Source organism: Mustela erminea, chromosome 1 (assembly GCF_009829155.1).
Source record: "Mustela erminea isolate mMusErm1 chromosome 1, mMusErm1.Pri, whole genome shotgun sequence".
NCBI lineage: Eukaryota > Metazoa > Chordata > Mammalia > Carnivora > Mustelidae > Mustela > Mustela erminea.
The window spans coordinates 38,212,728-38,239,970 of record NC_045614.1 but is presented as its reverse complement, the minus strand read 5'-3'; the positions used below and the strand labels follow the sequence as shown (position 1 = coordinate 38,239,970).

General features: G+C 40.4%; 1 protein-coding gene across 3 annotated transcripts; it reads left to right on the top strand.

Moving 5' to 3' along the window:
- Positions 1-20,817: 20,817 nt before the first annotated feature.
- On the top strand, positions 20,818-25,461 carry LOC116579495. Of its 3 annotated transcripts, none has more exons than XR_004281296.1 (3): positions 20,818-21,207; positions 22,107-22,200; positions 23,578-25,461. XR_004281296.1 is itself a non-coding variant. In XM_032324959.1 (3 exons), the coding sequence occupies exons 2-3, from the start codon at positions 22,501-22,503 to the stop codon at positions 23,821-23,823; spliced, it is 648 nt and encodes a 215-aa protein (XP_032180850.1). In that variant the 5' UTR covers positions 20,818-21,207; positions 22,107-22,500; the 3' UTR covers positions 23,824-25,461. The 3 variants fall into 3 exon arrangements, 1 of the variants encoding a protein (XP_032180850.1); XM_032324959.1 differs by having other exon boundaries at positions 22,107-22,902; XR_004281295.1 differs by lacking the exons at positions 22,107-22,200; positions 23,578-25,461 and adding an exon at positions 21,348-22,058.
- Positions 25,462-27,243: the final 1,782 nt, after the last annotated feature.

Here is a 27,243-nt window from a genome sequence, read left to right as displayed (position 1 = left end):
TGCATTAGGCCCCCAGCTCCGCGGGGAGTCTGCTTCTCCCTCTGACTTTCTCCCTTCGCATGCTCTCTCTCTCTCTCTCAAATAAATAAATAAAATCTTAAAAAAAAAATCGGCATACCTCTGTGTAGGTTACAGAAAAGCTAATGTTGGTGTAAGGGCTAAACCCCAACATTAACTTTACAAAGCAAATAAAAAATAAGTTCTTACATTATGAATGAACTTGGAGTCGAAGTTCAATTTGTTACCAATTCTATATGGAACGGAGGTACCTACACATTGGTCCAAAATTCTCGAACTTGCTCTACTTGTGGACTATCTGAACGCCTCAGTGCTTAATTCTGAAAATTTATTTATTTATTTATCAAGATTTATTTATTTATTTGAGAGAGAGGGGTGGGGAGGGAAGACAGAGAGAAAGTCTCAAGCAGATTCTGCTCTGAGCACAGGTGGGGCTCTCTTCCACAACCCATGAGATCATGACCTGAGCTGAAACCAAGAGTCCATTGCTTAATGGACTTCGCCCCCCAGGACCCCTGTCTGAAAGTTTCAGTGCTTTAAATAAGACAGTAGAAACTGTCTGACTTCGCCCCTCAGGACCCCTGTCTGAAAGTTTCAGTGCTTTAAATAAGACAGTAGAAACTATTCTTACATTTCAATTGGTTTTGCGAACATGAACTGGACTAGCAGAAAACATGACTTGTTGTATTTAAATATATAGAAACATATATATGTATATAGACATACAAATGCCCAATCCGTGAAAAAGAATCCATGAACAACAAACAGGATTAATCTATTTGCTACTGTGAAAGAGTGATTGCTTAGTGTTATGTGCTATCCAAGATAGCACCGGCGTGGCTATTTAAATTCATTAAAATGAAACACAACTAAAAATTTGGTTCCCCAGTTGTACTAGCTGTATATCAAGTATGAAATGGCTACACATAGCCAGTGGCTATGATTTTGGACAACTGAGACAAAGAATGCTTCCATCACTGCAGAAAGTTCTATTGCCTTCTGAAAGTACTTCCTGGGGGCACCTGGGTGGCTCAGCGGATTAAGTGTCTGACTCTAGATTGTGGCTCAGGTCCTGATCTCAGGGTCTTGAGGTTAAGCCCCTCATTGAGCCTTCTTAAAATGCTTTCTTCCTCTCCCTCTGCCCCTCCCCCACCTCTAAACAATAAATAAATCAAGGTACTTTCTACCAGTCCGCCAGGAGAAGGACAGACCGGACAGTTCATAGTTTTCTAGTAAACCTTTTTTGTTTAGGTTTTCTGCAACCAATATGCTTTTCAAGTTTAATGTCCATACGTGCTCTGAAGTCGAAGTATATATTCCTGAGAAATTAAATCAAAACTTCGAATCTGAAGGTAAGGGGTTTGGGGAGCTGTATGCACATTGGCTGTAAACACTGGGAAGAACTATGATTTTGTGATGACAAGAAACAGAACTGTATAGGCTTAACCTTAAACAGTTTCAGCTCCACTTGCCTGGGTTGTCTGTTCATTGTGCTTCTGCCCTCACCCCGATGTAAATATTTTCTTATCTTTGCCCGTTAGGGTAAGAGCTAACACGGTACAAACACACGTCAACCAGATCATTTTGTTTCAAGTACTCTCATCAAATGTCATTGTCAATTCAAAGTTTGGGTGGTTTAAAATTCCCTCCCACGCTATAAACAACAGTTTTTTTTTTCATTGTTCACTTAGAGCACTTTGCAACATTTAAGCACCCTGTAAGGCGCACCCAGTACTAAGCCTCAGAACAGAATTCTTTTTTTTTTTTTTTAAGATTTTATTTATTTATTTGACAGACAGAGATCACAAGTAGGCAGAGAGACAGGCAGAGAGAGGGAGAAAGCAGGCCCTGCTGAGCAGAGAACCTGACGCGGGGCTCGATCCCAGGACCCCGGGATCATGACCTGAGCTGAAGGCAGAGGCTTAACCCACTGAGCCACCCAGGCGCCCCTCAGAACAGAATTCTTAACAGGAACTGTCGACCTGTTTTCTTCCCACTGTGGTACCCAAATCATGACTGATGCTTGAGAAGGCCCCCCCTTATATAATATATAAAATTATATATTAACACATATAATGCATTTATATATTGCATCATATAATCTCTCGATAGCTCCATATATCTCTATCTCATATATTTCAAAATTATACCTCAAGAAATTTGTTTCCTTCTTTCTTTTCTTTTTTTAACCCGAACCTACAGTGAGGAAGAGAATTGGCAGAGAATTGACTCTTCATGTCTATGGACGTTATACACCAAGGAACCCACAGTGACTTTGCTCTGTGATCTGCTCTGTACTTGGAAGAACGTGGAAAACATTAGCCAGCAACCATTACCAAGGGGAACTCATTGGCTGGTCTGCTTTAGGTGTCCTTCTATGGACCAAGTTGTACTGGTACCATGTGGCCGTTCAGTCTGTCCTGCAAAGCCCTCTTCTCAAGGCCATCATTAGAAGGTTCCGCCCCTGTTTATACACTTGCCTAAGGTAAGTTGTTTATATTCTGAATATTTAATCAACTGATTTCTTCAAAAGGCTTTATTTTCTTTACGTTAAAAAAAAAAATCTGCCTTTATTGATGGTTGTAGCTCTCTTCTTTCTTAAAACATGATTTCATCTACTCGCACTCAAAATTAAATTGGAATCCCTAGAGGGAAAGGCCAGGAAAAAGCATTTTAGAAAATTCGCTTAGGCAATTCTAAGACACATTCATAGGTGAGAAAATGCTCGGAGTGTGATTCATTTAACTGCCCAGGCTGTGAGTGCATATCCTGGTGTTGTCACTTAATCAGGATGTGATTTGGGCTACAATACTCCTAACCTTCTTGTACCTCGTGGTTCTCATCCATAAAATGGGAACAAAAGACTCATGCAATCATCCAGACACTTAAATGAATTAAAACGTGCGTTCTCTTTATGGGAACCTAATTTCTTCTCACCCTCTGTGTTGAGTGTAAGTGAAGGTACTTTCCAAACTTACTTTGGGGGAAGAGGCATGTTCCTCCTTGGGTTCAACACTGAAGTGGGGTCCTTATTGTGGAATGCCATTATCACTGAGGCACCAACTACATTTTCTTTTTTTTCTTTTTTTTAAAAGATTTTATTTATTTATTTGACAGACAGAGATCACAAGTAGGCAGAGAGGCAGAGAGAGAGAGAGAGAGGAGGAAGCAGGCTCCCTGCTGAGCAGAGAGCCCGATGTGGGGCTTGATTCCAGAACCCTGAGATCATGACCTGAGCCCGAAGGCAGACGCTTTAACCTATTGAGCCACCCAGGTGCCCCCCAACTACATTTTGTGAGCTACTTACATATCTGAGAACAGAGGTCACATTAGATTGTTTGGGGGCCTATAACATCCCTTGCGAACAGAAGATATTCAGTGAGTAGTTAAAGTATTGCAATTGAGAGAAACAGGCAGGTTTTAGATTCCAAACAGCAGATGATCTGAAGTTCTTTATTTTTTTAATTGGATATTGTTTTCACCCTCTAACGAAGATATGATTCAAAGATTCAGGTTTTACTGTGGATTGCTCAAGTCCAAACCATAAAAATGACCAAAAGGGGGAGATGCTCAGGGGTTATAGTTTTTCATAAGGAGTCCACATGTGTTTTTCCAATATTTGAAACATTTATAAAGCAAAATCTGAGTGCTCTGGCAGAGCCACAGACTTCTGCAAGACAAGCTTGACAGATCAGTTTGATTTCTGACAACGTTGTGGGGGGGGGGGTTCGGCTCATTTTTAGCATAGTTATGTGTAGTTCTCCAGGTGAAAAATCACAATTACCCCAAACACCTTGTCCTGCCTCCTATAGCAGTTCTAGCTACAATCTAGCTACATGACCATGAGGTTTGGCAATCAAGAGGTAACACTGGTTGAGGGTTGGTTTGGGGAACCATGAGATAAAGAAGAGGCTGTATTTCATAAAGCCTCCAAGAACAAATTCTGGGACAACCAAAATTGAAAGAAAAAAAAAATCTTCACAAATTCTAGAAATAAAATGGCCTTGACTAATTTTCCAAATAGACTCAAATGGGATGACCCTTAGAAAATTATGAAAAGCACAAGATGTGTCTTCTTGACTTCTAACCTTTCTTTGCCCCTTTCCCCACCTCTCACAGACACACTCCTCCTGGGGCCAGGAGCCCCCTGAATTCTTGTCAATCATTCGTGATGGCTGAGTGACTGACATTCTCTGAATGAAACTCATTCACACTCAAGTGTTACCTTGAGCTCTCATTTGCATTAAACCTTTTTTCTGTGGAGTTGCCAGCTTTTTTTTTTTTTTTTTCTTTTTCCTACCTCCAAAGATTTTCAAGCAGAACACCAGAGAGATCTGATCCTGGGGCTAAGGGTCATATTAAACCACAACCATTTTCTCAGTTCTGAAAGAAAAGCTCAGAATACCTTTTATGTATCCTTTGAGGAAAGCGCAAGAAGTAGGACAGAAGGATTCAAGAATGGAGAGAAGAAAGGTAGGAAGGATGGAAAGAATGGGCAGAAGGAAGGGAAGGAGGAAGAAAAGCTTTGGATTTTTATAATCTAGAGTCAAAGACCTCCTGCTTGATGTCCCTTTAATGGTGGTCTTGAGGATTATAGACAGGGTGGGGGATGGACCTTCCGGCAATCATTTCTTCTAGAGCCTGAAGCCTATTTACCTTCCTTTCTCAATACAAGTGACTGGGGAACTGGTAACTCCCCAGATTCCAGATTAACACAATGAACCTCGCTCCATTCCTCTGTCCCGAGACATGGAGATACACGCATTTTGTCCGGCGATATTTTTGGTAGGTTTCCCCCAGTCTTCTATATTTGATTGATTCAAGATAATCCCTGGGTATGATTTTCTAGTTCCAAACTCTGTTTCCGACAAAATAAGCATTCGACTCTCTTCACAGCAACATGGGTGTCATCACAGAGCATGTGGCCAACAATCCCCTCTCAGCTTGGCCACTCAGCTGAGCAAGGCACAGGGACCTAGCTTAAGACCAGGCAAGACTAGGCTGAAATCCCATATGGAAAGGTAGGATCCACATAGCCTTCTCTGATGTTGGGTTATTACTATAACCTTGTTATGGCCTTGTGTGTTCAGGAGGGAAAACTGATTAGCAAGGTCTGCTTTGAGCCCCGGGAGATTACAGGACACTTACTTACTTCTCCTTGTCTAAGCTTTGCAAACAGTGTTGACCGTCCAATCAGTGCCCAGACACTATGTGTCTCTCTCTCTGTCTTCCTCTTGCTTTGTCAAATCTTATTGGATTCGAGTTTGACTATCGTTAGCTAGATGGTCTGCATTAACAGAGATGATGTGTGAATGTTCTCAGCAGGGCATCCCAAGATGTCCTGTTTCTAGGGACAACTGATTTTATAAATTTTACCTAGACTTCAGATAGGTGAAAATGGCATGGTTAACTGTAAAATATCCCACACTTTTGCGAACGTTTCATATCAATAGGATACTAATGACGATGATGATGGCGGCTGAGTACTTATCTTTCACCAACAGACTCACAAAGCCAGTCAGCTAAGACTGGCTGAGGGAAGCAGACTGCCATCTCCCACCTCTCTCGCACTCCAGCATGAACTGGCAGGTGGAACGACTGGCACTGTTGCAATTAATTCCCCGACGCCTTTTTGAGGGGTGGTTGTTGCCAGTTGCATAAAGTGGAAGTCATTGAGTTAGATGTTCTTGCTGTACGTATGTGTACTGTTTTCCCAGCCACCCTCGTACCTGGAGACCAACCCTGGCAGCTTCTTATGACAGACAAGAATGAGGATGTCAGTGAGCACCCGCTAGTGATCCTCAGTCCCCCAGCACCTCCCCAGACTGGAATGGTCTTCATAATAATGAACTTGGCTCATTAAGAAGGAGAGCTGTCCACTTGCGGGAGGGAATGTCTCAGAGGACGTAGGAGTGGAAACACAGGCTTTGATGGATATGAAGTAGAATCTTAACCCTACAACTTAGTAATTATAGCACTCAGTGGCTATTTAGCCTCTCTGGGTTTTTTCTTCATCTGTAAAATGGGTATAATGGTACCTACCTCATAGACAGTACAAGGGTATGCTGTGCAGTAGATATAAAGTTTTTTGTTCTTTTTTTTTTGTTTTTTGTTTTTTGTTTTTTTGCATCTGGACTCCAAAATTAAGTGCATCCTGGTCACTTCAATTAGAGAAGCTGCTTTGGTCTAAGACTAAAATTGAGCCTGTGGGAACTGTCATATCTGGGAAAGAGCATAATCATCAAAAGGGAGCCTCTATGACGGACTCCAGCCAATTTCTGCCAAGGAGGACTCTATCCCAATATTTCTAGATTTACTAATTTTTCAAAGGTTTCAAAAAGCATACTTTTTTTTTTTTCCTGAAATTTCCCAAAAATCCATACTGTAGAAATTTTGCCAGGACAACAAGACAGAACATGTCCTACATAGGATCTGGCCCTCGCTCCTCCTCAAGCCCTGTCAAATCATAAACAGTCAACACACAATGACCATGAGTATTATCATTAGCTTTGCCACTAGCAGTAGAACAACCCCAAACAGAAATCTTGTAACATGTGTATGACAATTGTCTGGTCCTATAATAGAGTTGATGTTGGAATCCTTAAAATTTAACTGATGGCCTGAGGTCCTGTATGTTTTCAGAGCTCATTATGAATTTATCAGGTAACGACTGCATAAGCAAGGTCTGTCTTATCTAAACCCAAATAGATGCAGCCAGGCCTGCCTGGAAATTCAGTATCATCCTCCGAACGTAACAACAAACCGCAACGCATATGCCGGTGTACAGAGAATGCATTCTACTTGGAAAGCAGGAGGAAAAAACCAAGAAGCGCCTGTTTCTATGTATAAAGCATATCCTATAAGTGCTAGTGCAGTTTTACATTATAATAGCACATAAGCAAAGTGCTTATGATATATTTATAAACTTCCACATAGGGATCTGGGGGGAAAAAGAAACTGTTGTGTTTGCTCACGTTGAGTTTCCATCCCACGGGAGGCCGGGGAGGCTTGTTAAGTGCTCAGAGGTACAATTCAAATTGATTCTGTCCGAGTTCTTCCCTTCTTCAGCAGTAGGACACAAGGTCAAAGGCTCTCTGAGCCTTGTCTGTTCAATGGGAATAAATACTAGATTCGAGCTCAGAGAGTGATTCTGAAGCATCAAGACCATGTACACGCACAGAGTACGATGTCCAGGACACAGTAAATACTCAGAGTGTTAGCTATTCGGGTGGAAGGTCTGAGATCAGACCAGTGAAATTAGTATATCAGACAACTTGGCTTTTTGAATGGGCTAATATTTTTATTATGATATCTGTCTGAGAGCAAATTACAAAAATAAAGACTTGTGACACGTTCTCATATTAACATCTCCAAGGTAGCATTTTTTAAATGCCTTTATCCAGGGCGAATGGCTGGGGAAGACTATTCTAATGCAACATTTGAGTGTTATGAACAGGGAGCTTTTGCCTTGTAAACTCATGGGGTGAAATCTCATCCCTTGATCTTCAAAGTGTGACAAAGAGCTATTGATTGAGAGCATATTGTCATTTAAATTACAATTAGGGATGGGTGAAAGGTGGTTATTCAACAGTTCAAACCTTTCTTTTAATACTGTCAAGGACGACTTAACCTTCACCCAAACACACTTCTAAAACTTGTGAGTTTCAATATGTCTAAAATCAATGTGCTTTTCTTAAAGTAAGAGAATCATGTCATTACTCTCGTGTTGAACTCGGTAGTTTTGAATCGTGGTGGTGAAAATCTTTCAGAAGGCTTTGCCCTCAGTCACAAAACACTTGTGTCTCCACACAAATTTGCACCTTAATATGAAATTAAATCATTCAGCGCATTTTTCCTAGAGTAGCTAGTTATACAAGTATATGCATTTTCAAAAATCAAGTGCTATGTGGGTGATGTATGTTTTAATTTAGAGTATTTTAAATAGGAAACCATCCTTTTGAAGGCACAAATTGCTGTGAACTTCATGTCTTTTATTACTGGCAAAATAATGTTCAATTCTAAAGGCATTAGGCAGTACGTATCTTAAACGAGACAATGGACAGAATGGAATCTGTGTATGTGTGTGTCTGGTTATTTATGCTTTATTACCAACTCTCTTGCATTTTGCCATATGAATATACTTCATAAATAATTTGCTTTGATGTTGCAGACACATACACACACACACACACACACACACACCCCACACGCTAACACGTTATGCCTGCATTGGCAAAGTGCTGGACTCAATCTCGCAATCTTGCTCTGGCTAAGCTCCCTGCAGCTTTTCACAGGCAATGCAGACAGCACCAAGACTGCAGCTTAGATCTCCTATATTGAAGTGTGGTTAGCATTTATTTTGTCAAAGCCTCTCTTCTCTCTCCTCTCCTCTCTATTTCTATAATGCATGCACACCTGTCTGCTCTTCTCCCGAATGGCAGGTGTTTACTGGGATGACATATTATGCCAGAGGTACTCTTGGCAGCCTCTCGTCCTCAGGGCAACCATTGTTCCGGCAGCAGAAAGTCAGTGAGCAGCGCAAGGTCATCCAGCCCCACGGTCCTCCGCCCCCTTCTCTTGTATGGGGCATGAGCTCCAAGGTACCCTTCACTTGCTTGACACATGAGGTCATGAGAGACAGTTTCCAGCTCAGGTAGACACCAGGTAGGCGATAGCACTGAGAAAGTGCTTGGCGGTACCCATCGGTGGGTGGGAAATCTACTAGAGCAATTCTGAGGGAGCCCTCAATTCTCGCTACCATTAGATTTTTTTTTTTCTTCCGCACAGGGCAGGGAAACCTATTCAAAGTGTATTTTTCTATATCGCAATGGTTTGTCAAGGCGCCTGCTAAGCAAATGGGAACATCCAATTTTACATTTTATTTGAAAACTCCAAGAAGAAAAATCACATTGAATGGGATCTTCGTATTATATGACTGGGTAGAGAGCAAGGGGGGGGGGGGGATCAAGCTTTATGTTGCTCAGATAGCAACTTCTCTACTCTTAGGAAATTTACAGGGACTTGTAACCTTGAAAAATAAGAAGGGAGTATTGCTCACCGATATGAATAGGGACTTTATGTTATCAAAACTTTTAAGGATTTCTACTCATCTATCATAGGAAAAATTAATTATGGGTCTCACCATGACCAACTCATATTTACTAATACATTCAATTTGAATGGCAAGGTAGAGACTTAAAGGCAGAATAATGTTTAGTGTGATTCGCACAAATATAATATCGAAATGTTTAGAAAATGAACACTTGGGAATCCAAGATATTGTGAGGGAAGCAAGATGTTTTACTGCCGCCTTGTGGACAATTTTAAAAGAACTGAGTACTTACTCAAACCAGGGGTTAATTTGCGAAATCTTGGTCAGTAACAGAACCAGACAAAAATGGGTATAAGATAGAGGTGGGATGGAAATAAATATTAATTAAACTTAGTGAGAATAAAATTTCCTCTTTTTTTAAACCCAGGGAGGTCCACAGTCTTCAAGCAATTATGTTACCATATTTGAAAAAAATTCCCAAATCCACAAACAGATGAGGAGAAACTGGGATAGAATTAAATATTGGCAATAGAGTTTAATCAGAAGACCACCGACCTGCTTTTCTTTTTGATCAGAGGAGTTCTGCAGACACCGGAAGGGGTGTTCCCACTGTATTTCAAGAAAATTTAGAAAATCTCAGTTAGTTGCCATAAAATTAAAGGCAGCACTGGAAAAGCAGTGATAAGAAAAACTGGACATATTCTAGGGCTCCATGCAGGGTTTTAACTTAGAATGTTTATTTAAACATAACACGAGCTATGAACTTGTTTTCTAGGGAGATTTCCAGTGCTTTCCGATTTGGGCTAGATTATAAAAGGCCAGCTTGACTTCCCGTGAAGAGAGTCTTCTGTAAACCACCTTCTTCTTGACTTTTGGCATGAAAATCAAATTTTCATTGGGTATATTTCCAATGACCAACAAATGTTCAGGTAGATGCTTAATTTAAATCTAGCTGCCAATATCACAGAAATACGTTCCTGGAACTTGTAGGACTCCAGCACCATATAAATCCTTTCTGCTAAAACACCAACAAATACACTGTAATGTCCACTATCCCATGGTTCATCCATTGGATAAATATTAGAAATGCTAACTAATTCATTAAGGAACAAGTTTCCTTTATACTTTGGAGGAGTAAATCTAATTTAAAATGGGAAGAAGAAATGAATAGATTTTTTTTAAAAAATTAGAGCATATCCAGTTATAAAACAAGTGCTGTAAAATTTAGAAAATGATTTTCAGTGATTTTGTACCCAATACTGAATCAGCACACGTTTTTCACTGGGGAGAGCGGGGGAGAACTACCTCTAGTGAAACAGTCTAAAAATCAGAGAAGAGAATAATTTAAATTTTGCTCAATAATCTAAAATTTAAACTATTCATTTCTTTTTACTCAACCACTTTAATTTGAGTGAGAGGTAGGTACAAGGAAATTATTGAAATTAAATCAGCATAAACTCACATTCCATATCAAGTAACAGTCAGTACTCCAAAAGCTACAAAGCAGGGTGTAGAAAACATTTCTGATATTTTTTTCTTGGCCATGAGCATGACAGACCTTAAGTAAGTATCTTTTTCAGAATATCTGTCCCATATTTGTTGTGAAGAAAGTTTAAAGATGACTGTTAAGTATACCGATCCCTATTGTGAAAAGAAGGGCTCTGTTAGGATATTAATCACTTATTTCTCAATGCCATCGAGAGTTCCTTCTATGCTATGCACTTTGTTTTTAATCCCATTAAACCTCATTACAGCCTAGACATTGGCTTGATGATTACTATCTCCTTTCTTACAGATGAAGGCTCAGAAAGGTTAAGTAACTGAGCTGTGGTCACACAGCATTTCAGTGGTTATTCTGGCAGCATCATTGGCTTTGTGTGGCTCACTCCCTTCTTGACATGTGTTTGGGAAACGAACAGCACTTATTCGTTCAATATTTGGCAATCCTCTGAGCTGTATTCAGGCTCTTGACCAAAGACCCTTCATGAATGTTCACACAATTATTGAATAAATGCTCAAACTGTTTATTACTTACTTGTCAACTCACTTAAGTAATTATTTAATGCTTTTTCTATGTTGGACACCGTGCTAGGAAACAGAGCACAAGGATGCCATGTCCAGAATGGTAACTGCACTTTTGGAGCTTATGGTTTAGACAATGAGTAAGTTTCAGAAATATAAAAATGAGTAAGACCTGGTTTGTCATGATATGGGGGGGGGGACAACACGAGCTTTAGAATCGTGAAGTTCAAGCGGTTCTGCTATCTTCTATTTCTGAGAAAGTTAGAAGTTACTGGTCTTTCGCTCTTAGTTTCTTCTTGCACGCACACAGCTTTATTCAGAAGCTTAGCATAAAGCTTGTGATGTTCCTGCCCAAAAGGTGGGTGCTCGGTGCTTAGTGATAATTATTACAACAGGTCAGGGGGACAAAGGGGCGTGGAAACAATTCAGTGAGCATGTAAAAGGTATGACTCTAATGGTATTAACAAGGTTCTCTGGTAACCCAGGAGAAGGGTGATGAGAATGTCACATCAGAAGTGTGGGCACAGGGAGCTCCATGGAGAAAGACAGAGATGGGTGAGTATTCCTATGAGTCCGAAAAGTAAGGGGTATGGAGGATTGGGGAAAAAACAGCAGTCAGTTCTCAAAAGTCATATACTCCACAGTTTAAAGGTAGTATTGTGTAAATAATTCTCTAGCAAACGTTTCCTGTATCATTTAGGAATCTTTGCATGCTTAAGTAAATAAACTCAGACAAGATTAAATAAATAAGGAAAAAAATTTTTTTTTTTTTTTTTTTTGTTCAAGTAACTGGAAATTCAAAAGTGACACTAGCTTCAGGCACAGTTTGATCCAGATGTCATCATTCTCAGTAATTCTGTCAGTTCTCCTGTCTCCTACAGGGTAATATCATCTTCAGGTGAGACTCTACTCTTGGCAGCAGCAGTGTCTGCAAACAGTGAAGTCAGATCTCTTGGGCCCAGTAGGGTCACAAGCTCATCCTTTTACTAAATTCTCTGCCCTAGCAGAAAGATATTCTGGCAGAAGCACTCCCCCAGACCAGGAATACTTTCACCCAAACCAGGTGGCTGTGAGTGAGAGAGGTAAAACATGGGAGCTATTAGCCCAAAGCAGAAATACAACCAACCAAAATCTAATACCCTCCCATTGTACAATGGAGTCTCAGTAGGAGTTAATCCCTGTGAGGGCTGGCATCCAACTCTCTTTAAAACTGAACAAAACCAAGAAAAAATGGAGTATGTATATTATCCTACTTTTACACAAGAAGTATATCATTGACACATGTTTGAGATACAGCAATGAATGATATAGCTAAAAAGAATTCCAAAAAAATTTATTCTCCAATTCATCAAGTGTATCCACAAAAGAAGGACTTAACTCTGAATCAAGTACATTTCAAGGCTAATTCTGAAACACATACTCCTAGAATTCCTTTTTAGTTCATATTTTTTTAGAGTCCATTTTTTTATGCAAACACAGGCCAGAATGAGTTTAAATAGGATGGTAACAAGAAAATTTAAATAAAACGTTCATTGTATTTTTCCTTTGTGTTTCCCAAAATGTTTCCCTTGCGTAAGCTTCTAATATCTATAACTGTAGATGTGTCATCATTACTTAGCTGGAATGTTTGCGTTATTAGAACCACATTAGGCAGTAAGCAAAAACACATGCCCGGGAGTCTAGTTATGAGATTTGTGCATGTTTTCTTTGAGTTGAAACAAAAGAATAATGACCAGCAGCATTCAGCAACTTAGCCTTGTCTCTATCCTATTAGGATCATATTCCCAGGAGAGGGCTCTGGTTTTAAAAGCTATTTGCAAATGTATAGCGACTTTTTTTACTGTGATTTTTCACAAAGCAGTTGCAGAATAGAGCAAGGAACGTCAGGACTTGAGGAGGTCCTTTTTCCCCCTCTGAAATTAGTGAATGGCCAGAATGCTGAGGATTTGTGTTTTTCATTTAGTAATGTAGGGAGATTTTTTTTCCATTTGCAGCTTTTAGCTTACGGAGAAGGGTCTTTGGAACGTTCAGATTGATGATGTACCTTGATTAGTTGGGATTACAGTAATGGCTGCAAGTCATGCTGTGTTTTATTTTTATCCCTAACAGAGTAACACGTATGTTATCTTATCCAAAGTCCATAAATTAAGGAAAAATAACTTCGTGATGTCTCTGTATTCAGTGATGTTTCAATATATCTTACGAGATGGTGTCCCTACATTTTGACACTTGAGTTGAGACCCTCATTCACTTACTGAATGTTTCTAGAGTCCTAATATGTGCAAGGCACTGTTTGAGACCCCGCAGATGTGGAAATCAACACACTGTCTAACCCTCACAGCAAGAATGTCAGGAGAAGGTCAAGGGATAATTATAGATTTGAAGCACATTGTAAAGAGAAAGAATAATTCATAAAGAGATTGTGGGAAGACATGAAAGGCAGATCTGACCTAGGCTGGTGAGTCCAATGGTCAGACACCATGTCTCTAAGGAAGAAGCTTGTAAGTTGAGATCACACAGCTGAATAAGGGGTAATTGGGTTTTGAGTCCCTTAGTTGTAAAGCAGGATTCAAGGCCAAGTGTGTTCCTGGCAGCGATGACCCTAGAGGGGTATAACAAATGTCAGAGGGCCTCGAAATGAAGGCCAAATGTTAGTACTTCATGTGATAGGCAAAGGGAAGCCACTGCTGGATTTTAACGTGGGGGTGACACGACCAGATCTGAATTTTCCATGATCACTCAGGCTGCTGTATACGGAATGGTTTTCAATACGTGCATAAATTATAAGCGAAATGTTTTCATTCTTGTCATGAAACTGTATTTCTTTGTCCTTTTTTGCTTCAATATGACCACAAGGACTCCCGGCTTAACACCTTTGATTACCAGATCAACAACAAGCAGATTCACTCTGACAGATGATTTCACCCAACTTTTTTTGTGGAATTGTACAGTTTTTGGCTTTCTGTGTTTTGCTTTGTTTTGTTTTTTTTTGTTTTGTTTTGTTTTGTTTTTTTGTTCCAGTGGCTAAGTAGTCTGGTATGGCCAGATTTAGTAATCCGCTAAATTGTGGAAGTTCTTTTGGAGCTAGCCAGAACTACAGCTGGTCACTCGGCAGCCTTTAAAATGAGTGCTACTAAATTACCTTCATTACATACCCCCGTTCCAGATCATAACGCCATAGGAGTTGAGTCATAGGACATAGACAGATTTCCTAGCTGTAACTTTCAAGCATATGCTACCATACACATGCAACTATCAGGGATCTTTCATGTCCTAGCTTGAGATACAAGAATTTATGTCCCAGAAGAATAGAACTGTTCCTCTTATTTCAACAACTCTGTTCCTCGAGTCTTTAACAGAAAATAAAACACAGGGGGCCTGATTATACAGGACAAACAGAACTTGCTGTTTTCTGGTGAAGAGCTTTCCATGACATAGTGCCCTCTTTGCTTTGGCCGCTAGCTTCACGAGGCCAGATTCAGGCTCATCTCTGTTCTTGTGAATGACATTTACTAGGCATTCAATAGCCTAATATACCTAGAATTGACTTGCATTAAATTTTCCTTTTATCTTTTTGCTTAAATTTTCTCTTTATTTTCTTCTAAGGGGCACACTCCTGTAAGTCACCTCAAGTCATTCTTTTCTGACCAGAGGCAGATAGAAAGAAACTGTTTGCTGTCTTAGATTCTCCCAATGATAACTCCCTTTCAGCAGGCCCTCTCATTAAAGTATTAAAGTATGTGTCCAATAATATGTCAAAATAACATTTCCTACTTGGCAATAGCTGGGGATAAAAGGCAGCCACGGCAACCCAAATAGACCGTTTGCAGTAACTGCCTCCCCATCCCCATCCCAAATTTGGCCGGCGTGGAGTCAACAAGACAGCAAATGGGAGAATCTGGCCCAACCCTCTTGATAATTGATCTACATGGGCTATACATCTGATCAGATCTAAGGAGAGCAAGGTCCGATGGAAAGCAAGGACCTTAGTGAACTATGGTAGGGAACACTTCCCTGCTGGGACCACCCCTTCTGTGATTGTAAACAGGACTTCAAAGGCAAGGGAGAGGCCAACCAGACCAAGCTTGAGCCATGACCCCTCTCAGCGTACCCCCTTCCCCTGCTATCCTATGTGTCCACCAATGTTTTTAATAAAAAAGAAATGGTTTTGTCCTGCGGTCATTACAACCGCTGGAGAGAAAGAGACACCCTCCATTTTTAACTTTGTCTTCCATAATCAACAGGTCTTTTAAAGAGACAATATTCAATTCATTTTTCTTTCTCTCTTACATGAAACGTTTTGGTAGTTGACACGGGTTTACGCAATTCCAGGATAGGGATAGTCAGGGTGTCGGCAATGCCCCGACCTAATGCCATTAAGCGTTCAACAATGACTTTAAAAATAAGTAGCTTTTTGGAAGTTATGTCTTTGAAGTTTCATTAATTAGTCATATCATTGGAAATGTATGGCCAAAGTAAATTACAGTGTTTAAAATATCTACTCTTTCAATGTGAAAAATGAAAGGATCCTGCTACCTTGTCTTTATACTAATGAAGATATTATTAATTGGTTTAGCAAAAACATAGATCTAACCATAATGTGCAACAGTTATTAAAGATAATTAACTACAGATCATTGGTTTGAAACATCTAGTCCAAAATGATTTCTGAAGGGCACATTATTCTACGAGATAAAATAATTAAATTTCTAACTGCTGCACGAGACAACTGTGGCATATCTGCCGTTTTAATTTCTTTTGTTCTATTCTCAGGGTACTCTTACTGTTTTAGGTTTTGAAAAAGCGACCTGTGTTTCACAGTGAGTTCGCTGTTCAGCATGTTTTGCCGAAATCTTTCATGTCTACGGGAAAATTATGATTGAAAGAAAAGGATTACAATGACACTAGACCTAATAAAAAGCCCACATAAATTCAGCCTCTTTTTACTGGAGAGGGGAGCGTGGTAAATCAAACAAATAGAAAACTAAACAAGTTACTTTAATGAAATACCTTTCACATACGTCTCTCACAAAATCTAGTCTAAAAAACGGAAAACCTCATATGTGCAAAATAAATAAAGGACAGTATAAGGATGAGCAAATGCCAGGTATCTTGGATTAATGAATAATGTAATTATGTACATACGCATAAAATAAAATTAAACTACAGTAAAAACAATTGAGGCACTAGAACAGAAGGTTGCTTATTAAAAGCTGTAAGAGGAAAGGCAAAAAAAATTCTGACCATATTTCTAAAAATTGTGTTACTTGGGGATTTACTATTTGAAAATCAGTTAAATTAAAGGGGAAAATGAAGACTCAGATGCCAGTAGGAGTTGTAGGAGTCCTAAACAAAATCACGACCCTGATATTTAACAAAGCTCGCACATTAGGACGCTCATTGGTGATGGTGTTTAAAATGAGGCCTGAAAGTCCCAATTAGCCTCCGTGTCAGATATTCAAATTTTTAAATATTTATTGCATTATCTTGTGACCAGGAACTTACTTTGTATAAAAACCAACAGTGAAAAATAATAATGATGTGCTTTCTTTTTAGAAGCAATTCAAATTTATATTCAGTCTAAATTCATGAAGCCTGCCTTAATTTGTGGGAGGCCTTGAAAGGGTAATGTGTTTGGAGTCCCAGCTCAAAGCTTAGGTGTAAGTTAGTATTTTTAGAAATATTATTAATATCTTTAATCCAGTAAGTGTACACTTGGTAAAACAGGATTAAAAAACAAAAAATAAAAGCATTTCTTGCTAGGACTAAAGTAAGGAGACATGACTGATGAGAAAATTTTGAACTTATGAGCTTTATACTGATGCTGATTCCAGATACTTGGAAAGAACACAACCAAAATATTTAATGCATGCCTTTTTTGGTTCCACACACACAAAAAGGAGAAATTCCTAAAAAAAGTAAAACAGGAAGGGAAAAAGAGGCTTTGAGAGTATGAGTGAGTAAAGTCGTTACAACCTCCTTACCATAAAGGACTGTATTTGGAGATTTGTTCTTGGTGCCCACCACCCCATAAAAAGAAAGGAAAAAATGTTATGGTCAAAGGTTTGAGAATACAGCATGGTATATGCCCTATTTATAGGTATGAAGCTCTTAAAGGCCAAATCAAAGGTTCTGAAAAGTCCTGTAATCACATTGTGATTACTTCACTTAAACCTAGAGGTCAGGTGTTCTGGGAACATTGAGTCCCAGGGAATCAGTATTCCGTGAAACATGTGGGAAGACTCTCCTGTAAGATACCTTGCGAAGAGTAGTTTGGCTAGATTTCAGGGCCCCAAAAGTCCCTTTCTGTAGTCCTCTTGTGTCACAGTCTGTCATCTTCCACTACCTTCACCACTCTACTTCTGACTGAAACCATTTTTAAAGCTTTTGTGAGATATTTGCAACTTCCTCAGAATCTGGACTTTGTTTTGGAATATTTACTTTTTAATATATTATTCTCATTATAGAATAAAAGGCTTTAAAAATCAAAGACTATTTGACATTGTAGAGCTGGGGGCTGTGGGCAAAGAGGGTTTTAAGTCCTCCCCAAGAGTGTAATGCACAAGTAACTTCTTCTTACACAGACGAGGAGGCAGAAGCTTGCATGAACAATGGGCTTGGCCAAGGACATGTAGCCACTAACATCCAAAGCTGAGGTTGGAACGTGTGTCCTCCTATTCTCAAATTCAGGGCCATGTTCACTAATGGTTTTGGACACACCCATCTAGAGGGAAGTATCCTAAACACGGGACGTGCCAGACTCATACCCTCCAAGCTGCATTTGCCATAAGGATATACTTGTTGTTTTTCTTTCCCTGCTCCGTGTTTAATTTAAACAATATAGAATTAGTCAGCAACAATCAAAATTCTGGGGAGTCCATACAAAAATCTAGATTCTGTCTTCTTCTGAACAAGTAGAGAACCTTGTAATACCAGACCCCCTGGATAGAGCTGTCACCATCATCTAGTTTAGAAACAGAATTCCCTTCTCTCTCCATTGAGCCATAGTCCCCATCATTCCTTAATGCCCCCCTTCAACCTTAAGTGAATGTTGGTTGCCATTTTTTGCCTTACTCACGTTGCTGGTTGACTCATGTCACTCATTTGGATTTCCTACTTGCCTTGTGGGGCTTCTTCTCTTTTCAGTTCCTGGTCTTAAGAGCCCTCTATACTTGACCCACTACGACTCTTCTCTCTCTGAACACCCTCTCCATTTCCCTACTGAGGGCAGTATTTGAAGGTGATCACCGGAAGGTTGCCTTCAGATGAATAACTGAAACCTGACTGTGCTCCACATTCCAAGGGCAATCTAGAGTTCACCCACTGCCTCAGGCAACCCCAACGAAAACCGTTAGCTCTTGCGAATCCAACCACACCAGCTTGCCTATCTCCACCACTAACACTGTAGCAGACGTGTGTCCCTCACACCACATGGGGTTGGAAAGTGAGGCTATTTTTAACCACTGCCTCTATAACGATTCAGTCAGAAGACTGTCTTCCCGCTGACATCGGAGACCATAGGCATCGTTTCATAGGAAGACATTCCAAATAACTAGAACAATAGTTCACTGCTTCACGACACTTAAGAAATGCAGATTTTTCCCCCTTCACTGGATGTCACTTTGTGCAGCCTAAAGAAGGTGCAACGTATGCTTTCTCGCACTTTCCGTGGGTCATACAGTCATTCATGTTTGAGGACGCAACGGCAAGAGACAAATTTTTATCAAGAAAGACCACTTGCTTCTAGTCTGTTTTTGAACATCAGAAGACTGAGTGGTCACCGTGGGCATCACGACTAGGCCCATAATCGCAGCCTGAGCTTGGAAGCCTGGAGCTGGACTCCTCCTGCCTTCTTTTCTGAGTGTCAGCCGTTAACATGCCCGTCCTCCTGGGTGGCTGCGGGAGTGAGCGGAGGGGAGGTTATGGATGTGTTGCAATCAGATGGAGAGGTGGAGCCATCTGCTCTGACTTTCCAAGTTATTGTTGGCTCGGTGGCTGCAGCATTGGTTTGGGTCTTTTAACAGTTCATTTAACTGAGGAGGGAGGGAGTGGATGCAGAAGAGGAGGCCTTTCGTATTGGTGAAGTTTCGTTGCCAGTTTTCTGATCCTCTTTCTAAATCCTCCTCTTTTCTCTTGTCTCCAACCCACTCTTTTTTGATTCCCCTTCCCTCCCCCCCCAACCTTCTTTCCTGGCAAGGAGCTGCTCCTCCTGGATGGTGAGTGAGTCAGTTCTTCCCAGCACTGACCCCAACACATTCACCACCAACAATCACTTACTCATGATACTTAAAATGCTTGGTACACGGTGTCTTCTGGGATATTCTTGTTGCTTTTGAAGTGCAGCCAATAATATGGCTTCTAACTGAATAGTACCACAAATCCACAAATGTGTCTTGTTAACATAGGTGTTCTAGAGGTTTTTCAGAAAGATGGTTGAGTGTGATTTCCATTGAACTTCTTTTCATGGGTTATACTTTGGGTGGAGAAAAGGTTAGGTGGAGCCCTCCATTTTTCAGTCCTCCTAATTTGTCTTTCCCTTAAAACATGTTCTCTAGCCTCTTTCACTCCCAAGTAAGATACTTTACCTCCAGGAAAATGATAATGAGGTTTAAATGAGATCACAGTGACTTCAAACTGCTCTGAATATTACTTGCTTTTCAACTGCACGACTGGATCCCTATACAAAGAAATACTCGACTTTCTTCTGGTTCAGTGACATAACTATACAATCATCTGTCTCCTTTCTTCTTCAATACATTTTCTAAAAAATTTAGATAGCAGACAAAGAGGCCTGTGATTTGAAAAATGAGTCTTTGGTTAGAAAACAAAGCAGCCTTAGCAGATATAAGGGTTTTTGTTGTTGTTGTTGTTATCAACTTACCACAGAACAATGTTAAGAAAAGTCAGTGCTAAATGGGGAAGTACAATTTGGAAATTCTGAGGAGAAGCCAAAAAAAAAAAAAAAAAAAAGATAAAAAAAGTGTCCCGATCAATTCACTGATTAAAAACAAGTAAATTATGGCATAAGCCACCTTTTTTCTTTTTTACCCTCCCTTTTTGGCGACAGCTTTCCCCAACTTAGCTTCAGACTCCTTCTTACCTCCAGAACCCTGCACAGGCCAAGGCAACCGAATGACACGTACTGGACAGATGGAAACCGTCTGGCACTCCTGTGCTCTATGATGGGCGTTTGACTCTCAGGCAAACAGGTCCTTGTCTGTGGACAGGGACCACGTCTCAAGTGTCTCCTGTGGGGATTCAACAACTATTTCCTAATAGGCCAATTGATTCCACTGCCAATGAGTGGTGCCTACCACCACCCGGAGGCTCGAGGGTACGAATCCCAGGGCTTCAGCTGTATGAAGACTTGGAAGCTTGAGAAAAGAACATGAGAATGAAGAGACTGGAATTTGAAGCCCACCTCGGTCAGTTACCTGTGTGTGTCACCTGAGGGAATCAAAGGATTCTCGCCCCATTTCCCATTAAAACAAACAAACACAGTAATACCCCCCAAATACTGACTTCCTACAGTACAACGTGGGCACTCGAGGGGATGAATACTAGGATGGAAAACGCAAACAGAGGCTGGCAGGGCAATGCGGCTGAATGAAGTGGGTCGGGTGTAAGACCGGCCGTGGCCGCTAAGATTGTCTAAATTCGAAGGGAGTGGCGGGGCCTCTCATTATCTCGAGACTCTGTGTCCATCCAAAGAGGCAGCTGTTCCTATTTGGCTTTGGCCAGTTTTTGCGATGGGGTAAAAAAAAAAAAAAAAAAAAAATGGGGGCCTGGCCTTGCCAGATTCTCTGGGAAGCTGGAAATCCGGACGTTTCATGCAAAGCCTCCCAATTTTCAGACGTTGGCAATTAATTCAAATTTAAAGGACTCTGCAAGCCAAACAAAACACATCTGCAGGCCACAGAAGCCCTGGGAGCATCCATGTGTGACCTCGGATACACGTGAACAGGTCTGTAACAGAACATGCCTCATTGAAGATAGCCCGTGAGCACTGGCCGCACAGTTTCCTTGCAGGAGATCCCCAGGAGGAGAGAAGAAACAATAACCCATCCGAGCGTTCGAGGACAGTATCCGCCTGCTCGCTCTGAAGGCTCAGCTTTGGTAAGTCATCCAGGAACCTGTTCAGTCTTACTGACTCAGTGGTCTCTGACCGCTGCGTTCCTTACCCCGGGGGTCGCTTGTGTTTGGAAAATGTCTCTGCACCCTGTGAGACTTTCTAACAGAAGTTTAATTTTTGTTAGAAAACACACCCTCGAAAGATGGCTCAGCCGCTTTGGAATCATGGCAAGGAAGAATTCACCATTTCTGCTGCTGGGCCGAGTTCCTTTCGGATTCCAGTGAAGTGAGCAGCTCCCGCCTGGATTTTTCTTTGTCTTCAGAGGAGCGGGACCTGGTTTTAACTGGCACATCTTCGTGTTGCTCACTCCTTAAGTAGTTTCACTTACTTTTTAACTGTTACATGCCAACAAAACAGGTTGCTTAATTGGTTTGACCTTTCACAGTATTTTTTAATTTTTCAATCTTCGTTTCATAGTTCCATCTGGCCCTTTAAAACGACATCTGGTTAACTGTACTTAACCAGCTGATCACTGTACAGTTATTTTTAAATGTAATGTATGCTTAAACAGATGTTATTTTTATAGATGTGGATCTAAACTGCACTTGTGTACGTGCTATGTCTGCATAAACTCTTTCTGTAATTCAAATGTTGACACCCAAAATTACAAGCCAGAATGCTTATGAACTCCACTATTATGGTACTGCACTTTTGTGCTGCTTGTTAGGTAAACATCAATTCAGTTCTTTTTTTCTCTCTTCATTGCACATAAATAAAACATTAGCATTTAGTTTATAAAGTGATGAACATTTTGCTGTGTTGGATTTAGCTTTATAAATACAACTGCTGTCAGCAAGAAAAAAGGATTTATTGAATAAATAATAAGAAAGCTAAGGGAAAATGAAAATATATATATTATGCAAAACATGGTGTCTGTCAACAGGTCACAAAGGGGCCTCGACGCTTTTGGTGTTGCTGTCGGAGATAATTCCATCTCTGACACACGGTGTCGTGGCGTCCTGGACCTTCCTCTCAGGGTAGGTGTCTGAGATTTAATCCAAGAAGCATGCTAGAGAAAAATCACTTATTTTGGAGAACCACGAATGCTTCACTGTCTGGGGCATAATTAACACTTAGACCAAGTTAAATGTCTTTTTACCTGAGCCCGGAAAACGCGGAGAAAACTTGATGCAAAGAAAATCTAAGGGGCCGTTCAATTCTACAGTTTTATTTTCATTTTTGTGTCTATCCGAAAAGAAAAAAAAAAAAAGGAGAGAGTTAGAGAGAGAGAAAAGGCCACAGCACTTCATATATGGACGAGGACAGGTTTCCTGATCATGAAAGCATCTCAGCACGGAGCAGACCTTGCTTCCGAGAGAACACAATCTCCCAAGCCCAGGACAGCGGGTACTTTGCATATGACACAAGGTTGCGTCTTCCTTGACACAAAGAAAGTGGTCACAGTTGAAAATATTTTGCCGAGAACTTTAAAACTATCGTTCTCAAGGTTAAAAATTGCTGTTATACATAATACCTCGGTAATTGATAGACATTTTCTCTCTCCAGAGTCCAGTTTCTGTGAAAAACACCACATAACATCTGTTCATAAACAGTCCTTCTGTGAAAACACTGACACAGGTCTTGAGCTTCCACGGGCTCAATTCCCCTGCCATGTGCAGATGGCACGATGTGTTTATACAGCTGAAGCCCGGGTAACAGAAGCCCGGCCGCATCTCCAGGTAAGACTGGAGGCAAGCTTGGGCTGCTGTTCCGATGCCCTCGCCCCACGTTGTTCAAGGGGTTCCTTCTGACACGAAGACAAATTGTTTCCCGCTAATGTGCGGGACACATTGGAAAAAAAAAAATCACCTTCGGCAAGGAACGTCTAACTGTACAGAGATAAGGGCATCTCTAGCCTTTTAAAAAGATTCCATGGAACACATTAAGGAAAAACTAATTAGGTTACAGAGGTAGTTGAGAAACGAAATATGACTGAGATCATGCAGTTTTTTTTTTTTTTTTTGGCTCCTATACTTGATGTGTGATGTTCAACTATGAATTAATTATTCCAACTAAATGTAACAAAGTTTGGGGTTAAGGGTTTAAATAATTAACATTCGATTTTTCGGTGTCGGTCAGGAGGGGGGAAACGCTGTGATGATGAAAGAAAGTCGTCCTCCCTCGGTGTCCCTTAGTGTCTCCCATGACATAGGAAATGGAGGTGGGGACAAGGATGGAGGTTTGTGGGTTCTGTTTTTGGTTTTGTTTTTGTTTTGCTGAGCCTTTGTGGAGAAACACTTGAGAGCCTTTCAAATCCTGGTGAGCTTTTGCTGCTTTTCAGATCTGGTTTCCTTATTAGTCACTGAGAAGCTGGTCCTTCCGTCTTCACTAAAATTGTGCTTTCTCAAAACAAGGCAGATTTCAAGAGCAAGCAAAGCCGCCTTCTCACGACCTGGAGAAACACTGACTTGAAGTCAAAGCAGGATACCGGAGCTTCCGAAGGGCTTGGGGGCCCCAAAGACCACCCAAATAAACAGAACGAGGAAGCCATACACAGGCATAACCCCGGGTTTATTTGTACCTGTCTTTGTCAGACAGCTGCAGTGCACATGAGAGTCACGATCAGAGAAACAGATCTACGGTACCCTACTGTAATATAAACTAACCGTTTTTTATTCTCCATGAACACCACAGGCAAATTCTTGTTCCTATTTGACCAGCTGGGGTCCAAAATGTACCTACCCAGTGCTTGGAGGTTTTCATCCTACTGCCAAGGTCCATTTCCACATGAGTGTTCTGGTTTGTGCATTTCAAGATGCTTCTATAGCATTTATGCACTTATTTGTGGCTTATCAGCTCCGGCTACAGAATCAACTTTGGTATAGATTGGCAAGAGAGACAAAATAGCCATTTGAGAGTACGAAGTTTGGGTGTTATGTCTGGCTGGAGGAAGCAGATGGAGCAGACAGAACTTCTGGAAAAATTCTCCTGCAGGGACAGTCGTGGGTGTCTGTTTCTACTTTATGGGGAAAAACAGTCCCGTTTTTATGTTTGCTTTTCTCTAGTTATTCCTCACAACAAACCTCACCTGAGACGTAGGCAAAAAACAACCACAGTGAAAATAAAATCATTCCTTCCCATCACACACACAGTAAGACTGCTTTTTACTAAACATCCAGCTGCACTGTTCGGATGAGATGATGTGTTTAGGACCAAGAAGAGACCAAATGCAAGGTCACGTGTTACATTTGAGAAGGCACATGTTATGTCAGACAAAATTTTTTTGGTTTTGGTTATTAATTCCTTTTTTATAGATATTTCTTTTTTTTTCTTAGAAAACTGCAGGTTGAGGGAAGTAAAGTTACTTTTGACTAAAAAAATGCACACAGAATGATAGGAGGCTAGATTTGTTGGATAGCTTTTGACCATATTTTTATCATTAATTTCATTATGGCATGAATTATAATAGCAAAAATGGAAGCAGTACTCATGCTAGGGGCTGTTTAAGTAACCACTGACATGGTAAAATTATGTCATTATGCTAAGTGGCAAAAAAAATAATAACTGCGTATATATTACACAATCTCAAATAGGAATATGTCATAGGCAGAGGGAAAAAAAGCCTAAAAAATATCAATATATTCATAATAACTATTCCTGGGTAGTAGGCTCATGAACTATTTTTATTTTCATCTTCTTGTTTTTATGTATTTCCCAAATGTTTTACATTGGACATATATTTCTTTAATAATCACAAAAATGTGATGGAAAGCACGATAAAGGCATTTTCTCCTAAGAAAGGCATTTGTTACCTTAATAACATGAGTTCTGGCATCTTTGGGCAAGAATGCAAGTAGATATGAAGTATACTGAGTTATATTTTTGTAGGAATTTTATTAAATTTGGAAGAGATGAATTAGGGAACTCTTTTTCCTCGCAGTAAGATACCTTAAGATCATCTGCTACCTGGTTACTGAAATAATGCCCTAGATGGTCTCCCTGACTATATTAATCCCTCTCTTTGTCTCTTCCTCCCTCTTTTTTCTTCCTTTCTTCCCTTCCTTAATAAACATGTATTGATTGTTAAATGTATGCCAGGTGTTCAGCGTCAGAGCCAAAACAGAGCACCCCTCTGTGCAATTGTCAGTACTGGGTGGGAGACAGTGGATGAACAAGTAACAGTATCCAAGAAACACATCAACAGTTGTGTGAGGGCAGAGCACCTAAAAGAGCAGAGGTGATGGGGCGCCTGGGTGGCTCAGTGGGTTAAAGCCTTTGCCTTCAGCTCAGGTCATGATCTCAGGGTCCTGGAATCCAGCCCTGCTTCTGGCTCTCTGCTGAGCAGGGAGCCTGCTTCCCCCACCCTCTGTCTGCCTGCGTCTCTGCCTACTTGTGATCTCTATCAAATAAATAAATAAAATCTTAAAAAAAGAAGAAGAAGAAGAAGAAGAAGAAGAAGAAGAAGAAGGCAGAGGTGAGCAGTCCTGGCATTTGCAGAGTGGGAGGGAAGCCCTCTCTACAGCAGGGATATTTGTGCAGAAAACTCTATGAGGGAACTGTGTGTACCCAGTGCAGGAGAATGCTGGTGGGCGTGAGCTGGGACCTACACTATGTACTTGTCATTCCTGTCTTAAACCCTTCCTACCACTCCCGTAGGGTTTTATACACAAGCACACACTCAGATGTGTATTGGCTTGTTTGAAATACATACCAGCTAAGTCTCCAAAACGGTAGGACCCGGGAGACTGAATTAAATCCTATCAGTCTATAGGTGACCATAATTCCACCCCCAAAACAGCCTGCCTTCCATGAGGCCCGTCTTCCAACCAGACGTTCTCTGACTCACTGTTGTTGAATATGGAAAGCTTTACTTGTGGCAGCATGGGGACGAGGGATCGTGTAAAATGCATTCTGCATTTCATCGGAGTGGAAGTTTTTCTGTATCCAGTGCCTTGATGTAAAGGCGGTAGTAGGAATATCAGACTCTGCAAAATTATTACTGAGTTCCTAGAACACACTAAACTAATTTCTAAACACTTTAATGCAGTGTCAAGTGATCAGTTAGTAGTGTTAGCATACGTGGCTAGCTGCTTATAATTCAATGTTTTTCCTCAATAAAAATATTTTGGCTTAATCTCAAAATCATCAAAAAGACTAGACATTGGTTAGTCCAAACCACTCATGCTTTCTGAATTTGTAGCAATTACTTTCCACAAAGAGGATGCCCACCCAGCTGGAAGAAAGCTGAAAGAGCAAAAGAATTTTTGCCTTGATGGATGCCAAGAGAGGTTTCAAGTTCTTTTTCCCCACTGGGTTGATCACACCAAGCATTTTCACCTTTGAAAATGTAAGTGGTACTATGTCCCTCGGCTTGATGAAGGCAATGACGTATCTACTATTAATGAGGGGCTATCACTCTCGAATAAGGTCATCTTTTAAAAATTAAGAAAAAATGTAATAGTGATTGTAGCGATAACACAGTTTCCATAGGAGAGAGTCTAGTAAGAGAAAGTTGATGATGACAAATACGGGACAGGATCAACCTTCCCCCTCCACCGAAAACAAGATGTTGATCACGAAATGATATCTTGGGCCTGGAATTTAAAAATTTATCATAAAAACTATTGCCTTCCAGACATGTATAATGGATTGTACTTGTATCAACAGTAAGTTCCTTTTCAGTTTTTTTCCATGTTAACTTCTTTTTACATGGTATTATTTTCCTCAAATGGCATTTCCACTGACAGCTATGCCAAATGCACTGTGTAATTATCATGTCGTCAGTTTCTTTTTCTACAGTTCTTTTTAATTACAAAATAATACCCTTTTGAAGCGTACATCTTTGATATCTTAACCATCGTTGGGTCAATATAGCAGTGTGCGCTCATTATCAATATATTTTAATTATTTCATTCTTTCTAATGCCCCATTTTTGTTTTCCATGAACTGCCAGGTAATTATGTTTGTATCAGGATAAATAATTAACGTTCTCTGGAGCAAAATGACTGTTATTTTTCTTTTATCCTTTTTTTTTTTTCCTCCCAGACATGGCAAGACAATAAATAGGCATTTACCTAAGA

What these genes read in the sequence shown, in the direction of transcription:
- LOC116579495 (XM_032324959.1), top strand. Translation starts at nt 22,501, where the DNA reads ATGAAAGCATCTCAGCACGGAGCAGACCTTGCTTCCGAGAGAACACAA. An exon ending in AAGCCCGGCCGCATCTCCAG is followed by an intron (nt 22,903 to 23,577) that starts GTAAGACTGGAG and finishes TCTCAAAACAAG; the next exon opens with GCAGATTTCAAGAGCAAGCA.